This window comes from Poromitra crassiceps (assembly GCF_964638095.1).
Source record: "Poromitra crassiceps genome assembly, chromosome: 4".
In the NCBI taxonomy this organism is placed as follows: Eukaryota; Metazoa; Chordata; class Actinopteri; order Beryciformes; family Melamphaidae; genus Poromitra; species Poromitra crassiceps.
In genome coordinates, this window is record NC_139626.1 from 73,292,048 (window position 1) to 73,309,424 (window position 17,377).

At 43.8% G+C, this 17,377-nt stretch overlaps 1 protein-coding gene across 2 annotated transcripts in view; it reads left to right on the plus strand.

The window, feature by feature from the left end:
- The window catches only part of LOC310775230 (glutamate receptor 2-like), a gene marked incomplete at its 3' end in the record, with an annotated part of 221,612 nt that overhangs the window by 146,609 nt on the left and 57,626 nt on the right, over positions 1-17,377 (plus strand). For both annotated transcript variants that reach the window (XM_083635345.1, XM_083635346.1), the window contains 3 exons: positions 1,776-1,930; positions 7,358-7,556; positions 8,418-8,529. In XM_083635345.1, coding sequence (XP_083491471.1) covers positions 1,776-1,930; positions 7,358-7,556; positions 8,418-8,529 — 466 coding nt within the window. The remainder of the gene's footprint in view (positions 1-1,775; positions 1,931-7,357; positions 7,557-8,417; positions 8,530-17,377) is intronic.

The window sequence follows — 17,377 nt, forward strand, 5'->3', positions numbered from 1 at the left end:
GGGGATTCTCTATCCTAGTCCGAGCAGATGCCTCAAGAAGAGAGGCATCTTACCACGGAGTCATTATGCCAAAGAACTAGTTGCCATGCTGCCATGCCATCAGAATTAGTTGCCATGCCGTTTCATGCCATAGATCTTATCGCCATGCCATACTTGAATAAAGCTTGCTTGTTAACTCTACCCTCTGGTCTCTCCTGATTGAAATATAGATAATCGATTACCACCCAGAAGCTCCACTAATAACATTACCGTCTTGTGTGGATAATATAACAGTCGTAAATATGCCTAAAGTTACTACCGTTCAGTGTTTCCCCTACCATTCTACAGGCCTGGCGGGCCCGCCAGGCCAACAGCTCCCCCGCCAGCCCAGAAAAAAAAAAAAAAAAAAAAAAATATATATATATATATATATATATATATATATATATATATATATTCTTTTTGGCATTTGCAAAAAAATATATATATATATTTTTTTTTAGAAAAAAATATAGATATTTATATATATTTTTTAGATTTTTTTTTTTTTTTCTGCTCTCCCAAAAAATTTCAATAAACCTTTATGGCATATTATTACAATACAACAATACTGGTGTTGACAGTGTTGACAATAATAGAAGATGCCAAATCATTCAAAACAATAAGCATTTTGCTTTTAGGAGCTTGGTGGGTTTTGTAATAATGCGCGCCAGCTCGAACACATGCTGCCTGCAGTTACTCTAATGGCCACCGGTGTCAGTAAGAGGTAGGAAGTTATGGAATGGACCTTTAACAGGGAGTATGTTTTCTGTAGGTGCAGTGTAACAGGGAGTATGTTTTCCTGTAGGCGCAGTGTAACAGGGAAGTGTTTTCCTGTAGGTGCAGCGTAACAGGGAGTATGTGTTCCTGTCGGTGCAGTGTAACACGGAGAATGTTTTCCTGTAGGTGCAGTGTAACACGGAGGATGTTTTCCTGTAGGTGCAGTGTAAAGGTGCTCTTATACTCGAGCAAGCTCCGTGGGGGTGGAGCTCCGCGAGTCTCCGGGAGTCACCGTGCAGACCTCGCGCTGGGGCAGATGCTATTATACTCACAAAGTGATCAGCCAAGTGATCAGCATGTATTGTACAATGGTAATAGTGAGAACAGCCCGTGAAAAGTCGCAATGAAACGCTATTATGTGCAGTACTGAGTGCGCTTTCACTCTCAAACGACCGCACATCAGCACATGAAGGAATCACCAAACTTGTTTTTACTGAAAGCTGTTTTACTTCTCAGCCCTGATTGCCTACTCTGTGCTGCTTTTAATCTCTCTCAATAATGCTCTCAACACAACACATTTACTTGGTGAAATGACTACAAACGAACAGTTGCAAATCAAAGTTTATAGCCTACCACATGGGTCAAGAAATGTGGCGAAAACACAGCTCAGTGTTCAGGGCTCAGTGGCTTGAAAGCGGCCATTTTTGGAGAGAAGCCGTGCGTTGCTCGCGCTGTGAGGAAAAAAAATCAGGCACACGGCGAGCGCCCGACGGAGGTAGCGAATAACCACGCCCAACAAATTTACGTCATTTGACGCGCCCGGCCCTCGCTCCACCCCCGCGCCCTTCACGGCAGGGTGAGCATAATACAGCCTTAACACAGAGGATGTTTTCCTGTAGTTGCAGTGTAACAGGGAGGTGTTTTCCTATAAGTGCAGTGTAACAGGGAGTATGTTTTCCTGTCGGTGCAGTGTAACATGGAGGTGGAAGGAGAGGAACTCAGATGAATGGTTGCATTAATGATATGTAATCTTGTAGGTGTCCAGATTCAGCCCCTATGAGTGGCAGCTGGAGGAGCCAGAAGACGGAGCATTGCCGTTGACAACAGAATCCATCAATGAGTTTGGGATCTTCAACTCTCTCTGGTTCTCTTTGGGTGCCTTCATGCGACAGGGCTGTGACATCTCACCAAGGTTGGCATGGCAATGTACCCATGTGACTCTGTTTTTACTACATATTCCAGTATTGCGTTATATTAACATCCTTGTAATAAGTGTTAATTAATAGATAATAAGGACTGTATAAGTCCTCATAAGGTGCTTATTAAGAATATTATAAGTGTGAATAGCATCATAAACATGTTTATTGTGTAATACATTTTACTGTCTAAGCAAGAAGCTGTGTTAACAGTTTAAAGACTGCTTAAGAATGTTAATAAAAGCCTTATGAGTCTCTTATAATTCTTACACATTCATCGAGTGTTACTAACTCCTACCAACTATGTCATTGTTAAACCTGTTTTTTTGCTTTATGAAGGTTAATAAATACTTTATCATTACTTTATTAGCCGTTAACTATGCACTTATTACAACTTAGAACACGGCTCTCTCGAATACTCGATTCTGATTGGTCAATCAACAATATTCACCGGTCATTATTTCTCGACAACCGACCGCTGCTCTGCCACACCTGGATTAATCAGTTGAGCTTTTTGTCAGCAAGACACTACTAATTAGGCCAACCAGTTGCAGCTGTGGTGTCTTGTGTGCCAATTACGAATGAAACCGCTTTGCCGTTGAAAACGCTATTAAAAAATCTATTTGAATAATTATTTTTGTCAGATTATTGAATGATTTAGTTGTAGGCCGTGTTCTAAGCGGGATAATGTATATTGAGGCGGTGATTACTGGGAAATAATGACCTTCAGGTGAATCATTAAGCCCTCCGCTGCGCGTCGGGCTCAATCATCACCTGTCGGTCATTATTTCCCCCGTAATCACCGCCTCAATATACATTATCCCTTACTTATTAACCTTAATAATGCATTGCTCTCGCTTTAGATCCAGTAGCTCCGAAAAACATAGTTAACTGTAATACGTGCATAGTTAACTGCTAATACATTAATAATAAAGTGTTTATTAATCTTAATAAAGCAACAAAAAACTTAGTAAAGGTTATCAATGACATAATTGCTAAATTAGTAAGATTCAATTACTGTAATGTGATTGTAATGCTGTTATACACAATCATAAGAGATTCATAAGGCTTTTATTAACATTATTAAGCAGTCTATACATTTTTTTTTATTGGTGCTTATAAATGTAATCTAACAATAAATGTGTTTTTGATGCTATTATTAACATGTATATAGACTTAGTAACACTATTATCTATCTATATATAAAAGAGAGCAGTCTGTTTGTTTCAAGAATTTTGTCTGGCCACAGCTATGCCGTTTTACGTGCGATCGGGCTGAAACTTTCAGGAAGTGTAAAGAGCACCCGTGCGGGTGACCTGACAGAGCCGGATTTGTAGGCCTCTGATTTGTATGCCTCCGCCGGCGATAGCCAGGCCGGAGGCATTATGGTTTCGGGTTGTCCGTCCGTACATCCGTCCGATGTTCATTAACGCGATATCTGAGGAATGCCTTGACGGAATTTCATCACATTTGCCTCAAACGTCGACTTGGACTCAAGGATGAACTGATTATATTTTGGTGACCACAGGTCAAGGTCACTGTGACCTCTCGAACACCATTTTCATGCTCGTTAACACAATATCTAAGGAAAGCCTTGACGGAATTTCATCAAGTTTGCCTCAAACGTCCACTTGGACTCAAGGATTAACTGATTAGATTTTGGTGGTTAAAGGTCAACGTTCAAGGTCACTGTGACCTCACGAACCCCATTTCAAAGCTCTTTAACGCGATATCTCAGGAATGCCTTGACGGAATTTCTTCCAATGTGGCTCAAACGCCGACTTGGACTAAAGGAAGAACTGATTAGATTTTGGTTAGCTTGCTGCTAACTTTAGCATCTGTTTGTTTCATGGGATGGGGTTTCCTCAATCTACTTCCTACTTCCTCACATGACGACATGACACGTGACCACTCCTGTTGCGCCAGCTGGGTGAGGTACACCCTCTGCTGGACTGTTATTATTAATACACTGTGAGCTCTGGAGAGTGAATGTTGTTGGTCAAAACAGTTAACACATTGAGTGCCAGCCATGTTTTCATTCCTGTAGGTAAGTTGTGCCAGGGGTGTTTTTGACGATTCTGGCTCATTTTAAAACAGCCGAGGATTCTTTTCTGTTAAGACTTCGTGAACACCAATCATCTAAAAAGAACTAATAGAATGTGTGCTTTCTCTGTCTAAAAGAGTTAGTTTGTAGAGTTAGTAGTTATGTAGATATTAGCCGTTGAGTACAGCATGGTTTTGGCCTCTGAGAAGGAAAGCTGAGAAAAATGTAGTTTTGTGAAATTCAATCAAACAGGCAGAACAGTCACTTTTCACCATTTATTTTTGGCATCAGTGAGACATCAGACATCTGAACAATAGTTGTTTTCAATAATGGAGGAATAATACAAATAATAAAATAAATAAATGTCAAAATAAATACAAAACAAGAGCAGACTCAGCTTTTTTTTTTTTTTATATAGTTTTTTTTTTTTATAGTTTTTTTCGGTTAGTGATCAAACCGGTTTGGGCTCGTACACCGAATCCAGAACTGCTCCAAAATGTAATGGGTACTTCCTTGGCCCATGTTACACCCATCCACAAAGTTACATGAAAATCGGCAGGTACTTTTTTATGTATTCCTGCTAGCTAGCAAACAATCAAACAAAGAGCAAAAACAATCCCTGGCTGGTTTATTTTTTATTTTTATGACCCATACCTACTCAGCGCCAGCGCCGCTGAGGAAGGTTCTTGTCTGAGTGGTACTCCTCATAGCATCTACCCCTGTGTAATGAGACCCCACATTTGACACACATGTAGCGTGTCTCTTTTCTAACCTTTTTCTTTGCACACATGCTACACCTCCTCGTTGGGCAATCTTTTTTGGGTGTGGCTGGTATGAGGACCATTACATGGCCCGCTAGCTTGACCTCCAGCCTGCATTGAGGGTCCAGGTATGGTCGCCGGGGCATGGTTGCAGGTTGGTCACTGCCCCCCGCCCCCGCCCCCACCTCCTCCCCGCCACCCCCCACCTCCTCCTCGCCAGCCCCCACCTCCTCCCCGCCACCCCCCACCTCCTCCTCGCCAGCCCCCACCTCCTCCCCGCCAGCATGGCCGGCATGGCACAAACACGCCACCCGCTCCCAACTAAACTGAAATAAAACTACTGCTACGACTAGCTCAAACTGAACTGAAATAAAACTACTGCTACGACTAGCTCAAACTGAACTGAAATAAGGCTAATCTACCGGCTACCAACTCGATCAAACTGAACTAGAATAAACTGAACTAGAATAAAGGCTAAATACTAAAATGAACTGACGCTAACGCTAAATGTGCTAAGCTAACTACAATGAACACTAACTGTAACTACCGCTAACTATCTATCTAAACAAAGTCTTTATAAAGACTATACTAAACACTACTACTGTACTAACAACTAAATCAACTACGCTAACCAACTCGCTCTAAATCTGACTCTAAATTGCTAAATTGCTGAAATTCTCTATATATAAATCGCTATGTAATTCTGTCTCTGTCTTACTCGCTCAAACTTACCTACACAACCCGCTGATCAAAGAGCCCGCCTTCCCTATATAGAAATCTTTGTTAGAGTACTTCCGGGGCAGCGGGAGAGGTCGGATCCACATTCACATATTGCCCAAGGGCGCCAGCTAGTGGAAACCACTGAAAACGATGTAAGACGAGTTAGGTCGTCCTTGGCACTTAAGCGCTGGATTATGTAAGACGAGTTAGGTCGTCTCTGGCACTTAATGTGTTAATACATTTTAATCGGTTACATTCTTAACGGCGGTTAATCGACTAACGGTTAATCATTAACATCAATATTACCAATGTCATCAGTGATGATGTCATCAGTGATGCCATCAGTGATGTCATACATAGGCATTGTGACATCACTGATGATGTCATCAGTGACACACACATGAGAGAGACTGAGGGAGAGGGAGGAGAGGGAGAGACTGAGGGAGGGGGAGATTAAGGAGAGGGGGGATAGAGACTGAGGGAGAGAGAGGAGAGGGGGAGAGAGACTGAGGGAGAGAGAGAGGGAGACTTTGCGCACACGCCAATAGGGCAGGCGAGTCCACACAGCAGCTGAGCTGTGGACGAGGCCGCGTAGCGGGCAAGCTGCGTATGTGAGCTGCAGGGCCAGCTCGGCGAGCTGCAGGGTGGGCGAGGCCATGCAGCGGCCGAGCTAGCGACTAGTATGTTAATAAGCACCTTATAAGGGCCTTATTACCTATTAAGTAACACTTATTACCAGGACCTTAACTCATTGAGTGCCAGCCACTTTTGGAGAACGGACGCTCCCAGTGCCAGAGTTTCAGAGCTTTTTTCAGTGATTTCTCGAGGCCCACAGAATATTGTGTGATATTACTATGTAAACACCGAACACGCAAAAAGAACGATGAGACTCTCTTCTATCATCAGCAAAAACAGGTTTATTGATATAATTTTCCGTTCTTTAGTTATCAGCCGGAGAAGATAGCTTGATTTAACCAAAAACAGCCGTTTTTTTCTAGAAGCTGAGATAATGAGCCTTTTGTGAAATTAAACATTTCAAGCACATCACTGACTCTGAAGCTAATTTTCTGATGTAGTCACACCTCAAAAATAATTTCCTTCAATAAAACAGTGAAGGCCAGGGAATTTTGTTTGGCAGAATAATATTTTTTAGCTGCAACCAGCAGCGCTGGCCCCTGCGTGCGCTGCTGGTTGCAGCTTCTTGCTGGTCTTGATTTGCTGCTGGTGGGCATCGGATATTCTGGCTTGCGTTTGCCAATCCTGTCCTGCTGTCTGGGTCTGTCTGGGTCAGTGTTGTGTGCTGCTCTGCGTGCCCCCCCCCCCCCCCTCAACTGCAAACCCCTCCTCCGTAGGAGTGTCTAGTGGCTTTCTGCTGCGTTTGCTGTGCACAGTGAAGGGTGCGCTACATCCAGCTTTTTTACAGCGTTCCGCGTGTGTTTGTCACCGGCTCCCATGCTTCCAGTTGAGAATAATAACTCCACGGCTGATCATGCGGATGGGCTGTCGCAACGGACACGGAGGGGCTCAATTGTGGGAGCAGATTGGCTGCTGCAGGCACAGCTAACGTTATGCTTCATGCATATCGATGCATACGGATGCGATGCGATTTCCGTTTCCCCAATGACTTCTTCTCTGTTTTTGCCTCAACTTTCTCTAATCTGGAGAGCACTGTCGCCACCTAATGTTTGTAAAATAGGTTATACACATCCAATAGCTACAATATTTGTACAGGAGATAAAGGAGGCTTTGATCCACGTCCCACCGTCAAAAAACGTATTTGACGTCAATCGACGTCCTTGGCACTCTACGTCACTATTTCCTTGGCACTCAATGAGTTAATATAAAGCATTCATCATATTCGTTCCAACCTGTCTATCTGTGTTTGTGTTTGTCTGCAGGTCTCTGTCAGGCCGTATAGTGGGAGGCGTGTGGTGGTTCTTCACACTGATCATCATCTCATCCTATACTGCCAACCTGGCAGCCTTCCTGACTGTGGAGAGGATGGTCTCGCCCATAGAGAGCGCTGAAGACCTAGCTAAACAGACAGAGATAGCATATGGCACCCTGGACTCTGGATCAACCAAGGAGTTTTTCAGGGTAGGGGTGACTAGATGGATAGACAGAGACAGGCAAATACTGCAAATCCATACAATATACTGGCTGTTCTTTCTTTTCTTTTTTTATATTTTATTTAAAATTTTAACAATATATGAACAAAACACAAAGCAAGCTCAGACAAAGGGAAAAAAGCTCCCCCCTTCAGTCAGAACGGCCGAATCACTGCCAATCTTTCGGCGGAGACTAAAAACTCACCTTTTCAGGCTACACCTGGGCCCTTCTTGAACTAACATCTATAAAAAAAAAAAAGTATTCCTTCTCAAACTACTTCCTACATGGTGCTAGTCTATCAAAGTATCTTAGCTGTCATTGATTGTGTTGCATAGTGGTTTTCTGTACTGTTGACAAATTGTGATATTGTAAGTCGCTTTGGACAAAAGCGTCTGCTAAATGACGTAATGTAATGTAATATAATGTAAAAAATGAAAAGAAAATAGAAACATACGTATAATATCAACAGTCATAATGTGGTGCTGCCATCCATGTAGGGTGCTTATGTGCTTGTCAAAGATGTCGCACATGGGGTCCCACTCAAGGTGTTATAACACAAACCAGCCGGGGAAAGTCACCCACCATCCCCAACCTCATCGAGGTAGGCTATAAACGGGTCCCAAATAGCTCGAAACTTTTCAAGTGAGTTGGTTCTCAGAGATCTGAGCCTCTCCATCCTTATAACAGTCCGTCAACCACAATTGGAAAGAAGGTGAAGAGTGGGAGGCGTTAGGGGCACAAAAGGAGGGAGCAGGGAGGCTGTTGATTTTCAAAATCTACTCCTGTCTGCTCTCCAACGTCGCCTACCCTAACTTTAATGATGTCTCTTTGTGTCCCTTCTATCTCCAGCGCTCTAAGATCGCCTTGTTTGACAAGATGTGGCAGTATATGAAGTCAGCAGAACCGTCCCCCTTTGTGAAGAAGACTGCAGAGGGTGTCCTCCGCGTCAGGAAGTCCAAAGGTGATGTAAAATAATTAAAGTAAAAGCTTTTTTTTCCAGATTTTTCCCCAATTGTACTTGGCCAATTTCCCCCCTGCTGCCCCGGTCGCTGCTCCACCCTCTGCTGATCTGGGACAAGCCGTAGACTAGCACCATGCTTCCTCCGACACATGCGCAGTTGCCAGCGATGTCTTTTCAGCTGACAGCGGGGAGCTTCACCGGCAGGACATAGCACGTGGGAGGATCAAGCTATTCCCACCAGTTCCCTTCTGCCACGACCAGGCGCCCCGACTGACCAGAGGAGGCACTAGTGCAGCGACCAGGACGCCTGACCAAGCCGGAGGGAACACGGGGGCGCGAACCTGCGACCATTGTATTGGTAGGCAGGGAATCTACCGCTACACTACCCGGATGCCCATTAAAGTAAAAGCTCTTGAGTCAGAGATTTGGCTTACTTGAATATATTTAATATGATTTAACTCATTCCCCGCCAGAGTTCCAAAGGAAAAGTCACCAGCCAGCGCCAGGGTTTCTGAGCATTTTCAGTGATTTTCCGTGACCCACAGAATATTTTCTTCTAGAAGTATGTAAACCCCGAATATCCCAAAAGACAGAACAAAGCCTCTACTTTCATGGAGAGAAAAAAAGTTTGTTTCTGCCTTCTTCTGTTCTTTAGTTATTGATACTTGAATGTAGGTCGTTTTCATTGAAAATGCGCGTCTCTCACCAGGAAGCTGAGAAAATGTGTTTTTGTGCAGCGAAGTGAGTGAGAAAAATTCACCCCGCACGGAGAGCGCTCTGGGGCGGGTCACACTCTCATGTTCTCCGTGGGGCTGGTGCTTCCTGGTACTCGATGTGTGGAGGTCTGGCAGCATATTTGACAGCTGAAATTTACACTATGTGAGCGTTCACAAAGCAGATGACTGATCTAACTGACAGGAGCATGATTGGTGTCCGTTTACCAGTTTATTGTGAAAGAAATCATTCCGCGTTGACTGACTGTCACGAGCCCGTGTGACAATGCTTCCAGCCCGGGGGAAGCAACTCCTTGTACCGCTTTGAGGATGTGTTTTATGAGCTTCCTCCATGAAGGAAGATCGATGCTGAGAACGCTGGCTGGTTTTGTGGGGAAAAATCTCTGGTTTGCAGAGGACTATACGAGTATGGTAAGCACTTCATAAGGTGGCCAAGAGCACCATCTATCACATGACGGTGAAAACACCTATTGACGTCCCCTGACGTCAATGGTGGCCGGGGAAGCGTTGTCTCTTAAATGACGTTCCATGGCGGAGAATGAGTTAAGGTCTCATAAGAGGAAGAGGTCTAACAAGCATCAACAGGGCCTAAAATTCACTTTGCAAACTGGGGGGGTATTAGTCCATGCCAAATCAGATATCGGTACCATCTCGGTGGACAAAACCTTACCTATACTGAATTGTTTATAGGGTCAATAGAAGTAAATTCATATATGATAGCCTTTACACAGGAGTAGCTTTTTATATTTATTGGACATTTTCTTATTTTCCCCTATTTATTCCATGGGCCAAACCACCAACGGTTCACATATCGGTACCACTCAAGCGGGCACATTCTAATCATGATTTTTAAGGTATATAGATGATATTTAGTTTGATAGCCTTTGCAGAACGGTAGCTTTCTCAGTTATCAGCTCATGAAGTTAGCCAGCCCCTATAATAAAGTGGATTCTAGGCGCTGGTGCATAATCCTGTTCTAGGCTCATTTTCAGGACCTTTACTCGTTTGATGTAATTTTAAAGGGTCACTTCTTAGCTTTCATTTAAGCTCAGTTGTGAGTCTGTCTGACAAATAAAGAGGTCACATGGGCTCTTCAAATTGTCAGGGATATTCATTTTCCCACAATTTTTGCCTAAACTATAGTCTTTATGTCAGCACTGTGGGATCTAGGAACATCACAGACACAAACAACAAACACTGGAATACTCACAGGACTATAAGATTCAGAAAAGTAATGTACCCATACATCCCCATCGTGAGGGGTGAATTTGGCCCTTATGTTAGAAGAATGCCTTCTCGAGGGAAATGGGCCAGAGCCCAAAATTTAACATATCGGTACCATCCGGTTGGGCAAATTCGACTTGGTATCTTTTTTTTTATTCCTATACATCCCTAGATTATGTTTTATATGATAGACCATAATGACTGGTAGCTTATTAGTGGTTATCCCCTCTTAAATTATGGACTTCTGTCATTCAAAACCGGGTAAGTGCCTTCCCTGGAAATCATCTTTCTTTCATTACCCACAGGAAAAAGTACTACTGAATCACTACTCATTACTACTATACAATATCTACAGAAAACCTATTGTTCCACTATTTGATTGCTATTGAGATGTGTAGTGATTTATGTAGTGATTTCAGTAGTAATGAGTAGAGAATTGGGATGTTTCACTACTGATCACCACTGACAATTACTACATAATGACTATTTAAATCACTGCATGATTACTACTTAATTACTTCTGTCTCACTATTTGGCTTTTGGGAAATGACTATACAAACACTACTCATCCTTTCACGTTTATTATTGAATTACTACACAATGATTACACATTTACTACTTTATGCCTTTACAATCCCTATGGAATTACTACACCCTTCTGTATGTGTAGTGTTTTATCACTACTGACCACTATTGTTAGTAGTTATATATTATAGTATAGTTAACATTCTATATTGTAGGCTACAGGGAAACCATCAGCTCTGCTGAACAGATCTGTATTTGCCTGGCTGTAGGTTGAATCGTTTTATTCAAACTATGATCTGTGATGCGCTGAGATATCCAAATTGGCATGAAGAGATGACAGCATGCAGCCGCAACCGGACTGGATCGAGTGGATCGGAGCTTGGAAGGGAAGAATGTGATTGCTTTACTGCAGATTGCCAATGGCTACAGTTGTGAATAATTCTACGCTTAAAAAGGCGTGGTTAAATGGTTAGCGCCGGCTTTAGCGGCGAGGGAAAAGTATGGAAATTTGCCTGACCATGCCCACTAATAGCGCTGCACCCGGCCTTAAACGCTAATTTAAAGCCAGGGGGAAGATAGAGCCCTACATGTCTAGATATAGACATACTATCATACTATAAATACCATACCATCCTATACTATACTAGGTAGATAAAGTATACTTAATTGTCTACTAAATTGGCACATTCCTCAGTCAAAAAGAGAGTAAATTGGCACGCTTCTCAGTGTATGAACAGCTATATTCAAAATGTTTCCAGTCTTTCAGGACAATATTAGGACAATCTACCCTTCCTGAGACACCATGTCACCCACGAGGGCAACATCATCGTCATCATCATCCACATCTGAGTCTGTCAGCTGTGCAACAGGCTCTTCTTCACTGTGTTGGTCTAGTCTTGCTGGCCAGCCTCCTCTCCCTTCCGTCCGAGGAGTCTGGCGCCGCAGGTCTCCATAGTGGGATTGCGATGGGCGGCGCTTAGCGGCAATGCCCTTTGGAAAATAGTTTCCAACAATCCAATTTGCCGTTTTCAGCGTGCAGCAACGAGCTAGCGTTTAGGTTTCTGTCGTTAGCTTGCTAGCTAGTAAGCATTGTTGTTTTCACTGAGGCGGCAGGGTACTATTTACACACACAGGGAGGAGGGAGCGGAAGCCGTTCTGATTGACATGGTCAGAGCCAATGACAGAGTTTGTAATAAGCCGGGAGCGGACATCCGGCTGCCACCGAAACAGTCGCTCCAATGGGAGAGCAGCTGTAGAGCAGGGGAGGGTTTATCCCTGTTGCCTGTTTTCCGCGGCGCCAGACTCCTTGGACGGAAGGGAGAGGAGGCTGGCCAGCGAGACTAGTGCACCTCAGACCATTGTTGATACCTGCCATGTGATATGTGCCCTCTGGTGGTTTGCACAACCTCACACACTTGCAGGAGAGCAACTGCAAGACAGCATCTGGTGCTGGGGAACTGCGCATCCACTGGATTTCAAGGTGCCCCTCATCGTCTGTGGTCCACCCATGGTCCTTGGGGCTTGGTACAGATGGCTGGGTTTGAAGAGACCATCTCCAGATTGCAGCCTGATAGTTTGCATGAATGGAATGCATTAATAGGCAATCCTCACATGGTGGAAGCTTTCTGGACTAGACCACGTCTGGTGCAGAAAAGTTGGTATCGGAGGAGGTTGTGTGGGGTTTTGAAAGTGTGGGAGAGTGGGCCCCCCCTCAGGGAACATATGTGCCTCCCCCCCCCAATTATTATTGCCATTATTACTATTATTGTTGGCATAAAAACGAGTTCCAAAAATGTAAACATGCTTATCAGATTTTAAAACAACCATCCTTCTTTTACAAATATCTTATTTTAAACATTTTAGACTGTATCCACTCTGAAGGACTTTTAATCTTTTCTTTTTACCACATCAACTAGTGGGATACCCGTCCCGTGCAGTGTATCTGTGTACCTGTAAATGTTGCATTCTCTGCACGTTCAACCCGTATTGTATGCTGGCTGCAGGCTGACAGCAGTCCATAATTTAAGAGGGGTTAACCACTAATAGATAAATACTTTATTAATCCCGAGAGAAATTCTGTTGTACAGCAGCTTCCAGTTGCACATACAAATAACAAAGTACATATGAAGGATAAAAAGCATGTTAAAATACTAAAAACGAAGAGATAAAAAGATAAACAAGATAAAAAAGTTAGGAGAGCCAGTCCTGGTAGGGACATGGAAATAAGAGAGAAAACAAGTGCCTGGGACTATGCAGTGTGCAAACATATGCATAGAGAAAGTGCCTGCAGTACATACACAAACAAATACAAAAATCTCAAGTCTCAAGTCTCAAGTCTCAGTGGCCCAGGTTGCTGGGGCCACGCCCCCTGCAGGTTGCTGGGGCCACGCCTCCACGCCCCCTGCACAATGGGGAGGCATTGTACAGCCTGATGGCCCGTGGAACAAAAGTGTTCTTGGTGCGATCTTTCTTGCAGCCAAGAGAGATCAGTCTGTGAAGGTGCTTCTCTGGCTGTCCAGAGTGCTGTAGAGAACTACCAGTCATCAAACAAGTAGAATTTTCCCAACCGGATGGTACCAATATGTTAAATTTTGGGCTCTGGCCCACTTCCCTCGAAAAGTAATTATTCTACCTTAAGGGCCAAATTCACCCCTTATGTGGGATAGCATGGGTACATTACACCTTTTCTGAATCCTGTGAGTATCCCAATCTTTGTTGTTTGTGTCTGTGATGTTCCTACTGTCGATGCCACAGTGCTGAAATAAATGCTATAGTTCAGGTGAAAATTGTGGAAAAATGTATGTCACTGACACTTTGAAGAGCCCATGTGACCTTGGAATTTATCAGACAGACTCACAAATTTGCTTAAACAAAAGCTAAGAAGCGACCCATTAAAATGGCATCAAACCTGTTCTTATAAAACATGAGTAAAGGTCCTGAAAATGAGCCTAGAATAGGATATGCACCAGCACCTACAATTCAATTTATTGTAGGGGCTGGCTAACTTCATTGGCTGATAACTGTGACAAAGCTACCATTCTGCAAAGGCTACCATACTAAAATATCATCTATGGATATATGCCTGTTCAAAAATCATGATTAGAATTTGCCCACTTGAGTGGTACCGATATGTGAAATTTTGGGGTTTGGCCCATGGACTAAATTCCCCCATTATGTTCTTCAGAAAGGGGGATTTATAGACGGGGGGGGGGGGTTTCAGCCTATACTTCTACAGTAAGTAAGCGATAATAATTTAACATTTTTGTATTCATAAAAGGAAGTTCTTAACCTGTAGTTTATGCAAACATGGGCCTGTTGTGTCGAGTGTCCACTGTGGAGACAGGCATCTGGTAAAGTGCAATACAACATTAAATTAGATTAAAGTGTGAATAAAAACAAATCAATACCAAAAAGTGCTCTACTTCGACCAAAGCGAAAACAGTAAAAACAGACAGTTGATCAGCAAATCAACACACACATCACATTACATCACATTGAGAAAAGACAGCTTATGCAGGAAGGTTGCTAAAAAAACTGTTTCCTAATCCTTGTTTTAAAAGCCACTTTACTTTGTATTTCCTTTATTGAGAGAGGCAGTTTGTTCCACTCCACAGCACCGGAATAGATAAAAGATTCTCTACCTGGCATTGTCTTATGTTTGTGGAGGGCTACATTTCCCACACTTGCTCTTGTGTTGTGTCCATGTGTTATTTTTTTTAAATAATTGGTAAAATAATCAGGTGCTCTATTGTTTAAGATCCTATGTAAGCCCCAGAACTACCCTGATCAGTTTGTTCTGTGCCACCAGAAGTTTCTGTTTCAGGGATTTGTTGAGGCCCCATTACCAGGAACTGATGGCGTAATCAAAGTGGCACTGGATTAAACATGAAGCTGAAATTTTCCGGCATTCCTTGTTAAGCAGTCTTGACTTCCTGGCTAAAAACCTGGTTTTGGCATTTACTTTGCCCAGAACTTTTAATGCCATGGTGGCACCCCCTAGAGTCCCATCGAGGATACAGCCTAGATCAGCGATCCTCAAAGTCCGGACTCCGGTCTGCATCCGGACCCAGACGCCGTCCTATCCGGACCGAGCCCTATGACCTACAAATCATTGAGAATTGTTACATTTCACTGAGCTTTTCTATTTTAACCGGCACATGCTTTTCTAGCCTTTATGGTACTGGTTTATCTGCCAGGAAGCTCACAGACCAATGCATGTGCTGTAAATCATCACACGTGATGCTACTCAGCCAATCAAATATCCGAATCGATGCTGCCTTACCAGTGCTGCTGCAAGAGAGAGTGACACACGGACGGAGGAGAGGCGAGAGATAGAAGTAATTTCACATGGCGTGCTCTAAAATGAGTAGACCGCGAAAAAGAGGATTTAGTTTTAATCCAGAGCAGACAGACTCTTAAAGGAGAATTTCGTTTTTTTAACCTGCAGCCCTCTCCTCATATTAATTATGATCTGACAACTCCCCAGCGTTTTTGTCCGTCCTAGGCGTTGTTTTGAGATCAATAGTGTCCAAGCGAGTCCTAGTAATGGAGCTCCGTGGGGGCCAAGTGGCAGCGTGCTTTTCCTCCATCTAAATCCTAGTTCCTCATTGCGCAGCTCGCAAAAAAAAAGTTTTTTTGGTTTTTTTTTTTCTTTTCTGCTCTCCCCAAAATTTCAATAAACCTTAATGGCATATTATTACAATACAACAATACTGGTGTTGACAGTAATAGAGGGTGCCAAATCATTCAAAACAATAAGCATTTTGCTTTTAGGAGTATTGTGCCAGCGTGCAGCGCTGTTCCAAAACGTGTCAACGTGTGTCGTTGCCTGGGAAACGCACATCCCATAATACAACTGTTCGCATCGCATCCCATAATAGTATGATGATACTTGGGATGCCATTGCGAACATAGATGTGAACAGGTTAGCTAAAACTTTAGCGTCGCCAGCGACGGCCCCCACCGTTGCGGTCGGGGTACGTTTCGAAATCCCTCCAGACCTGAAAGATTTTCTATGGGAAACTGGTATATATGTGTGTGTGTGTGTGTGTGTGTGTGTGTGTGTGTGTGTGTGTGTGTGTGTGTGTGTGTGTGTGTGTTTGTGTGTGTGTGTGTAAAACAATAAAACACAAAAAAATGGTAGTCAGATGTGCTTGGTTGGGGTGGCTTTTGGTGTTTTGCGGTAAACGTGGCTCTCCTATTGACTTTGTCCTGCCAGTGCGGCTCTCATCGAAGAAATAGTGAGGATCACTGATCTAAATAGACAGTTTTATTCCCGTTTTCGATGCATATATCGTCATAAACTGTTCCCTAAGGAACCATCAGACTGCAATTCTCCCCCGGGCTCTTTACACCGGTAGTTACAGGCATCCCATTTTCGCCTGTCAGGTCAGTGAGACACAACTCTCGTCAAGTCCCACGAGACTTTGCTGAAGAGGGAAGAGCAGGGGGAATGTGAGAGGGGAGAGAGCAGGAAGTGGCAGGGAATGGGGAAAGTTGGGGAGGAGAGGAGGAGGGGAAGGAGCAGGGGAGGGGAGAAAGAGAGAGCATGAGAAGGGAGGGGGGAGAGCGGTGGGATGTGGTGGATGAGAGAGCATGGAAAGGGAGTAGGTGGGGAGGGAATGGGAAATGTGGGAGAGGAGAGAACAGGAAGGGGGAGGTGGGGAAGGAGCAGGGGAAGGGGGAAGAGAAAGAGAGGGGGGGAGAAGATCAGACAAACTGACCACTCTAGACATTAACCAGAACTAACTAGGACACAGGCAATCTAGCTAATCGACAGCCTAGTCTGGTCTGTCCTATTCTGCTCTAGTCTGATTTTAGCCTGAACACTATAACAGGTCTACAGCCTATAGTTAGGCTGTAGCTAATCTATCGCCTAACCTAAGCTATTCTAACCTACCGGCAGCCCTCGACCAGTGATTGAGAGCACCGATGCCCCCCACCCCGGCCCCCGCCCCCACACACATAAGGCGTGGGAGAGAAGGCCAGGCCGGGACACAGCGGCACCCCCTCACCCCCAGTGCACGCAAGAAAACCTTTCCACCACATGGATTGCCACATGAATTGCCTCAGTGACTTGGCTGAGGAAGAACCTTGTGAGGCCGATGTACTGTAGGGGTCCTGCTATGGACTCCATCTGGGGACAGGCCGAGAGATGCCGGGCTAAACCATTTACAGAGTTTCAGATTATGGAAATAAAATTTACAAAAGAACAGAAAATTGAAAATGTAAATAGGAGTCCAACAAAAGGAATACGAAAATGTAGTCTTTAAATGATCCTAAGATCAGGGAAGAGAGTTGAAAATGTAAAAGGTAGAGTCCAAAAAGAAATAGAAAATATAGTCTTTAAGTGTTCGTAGGTTCAG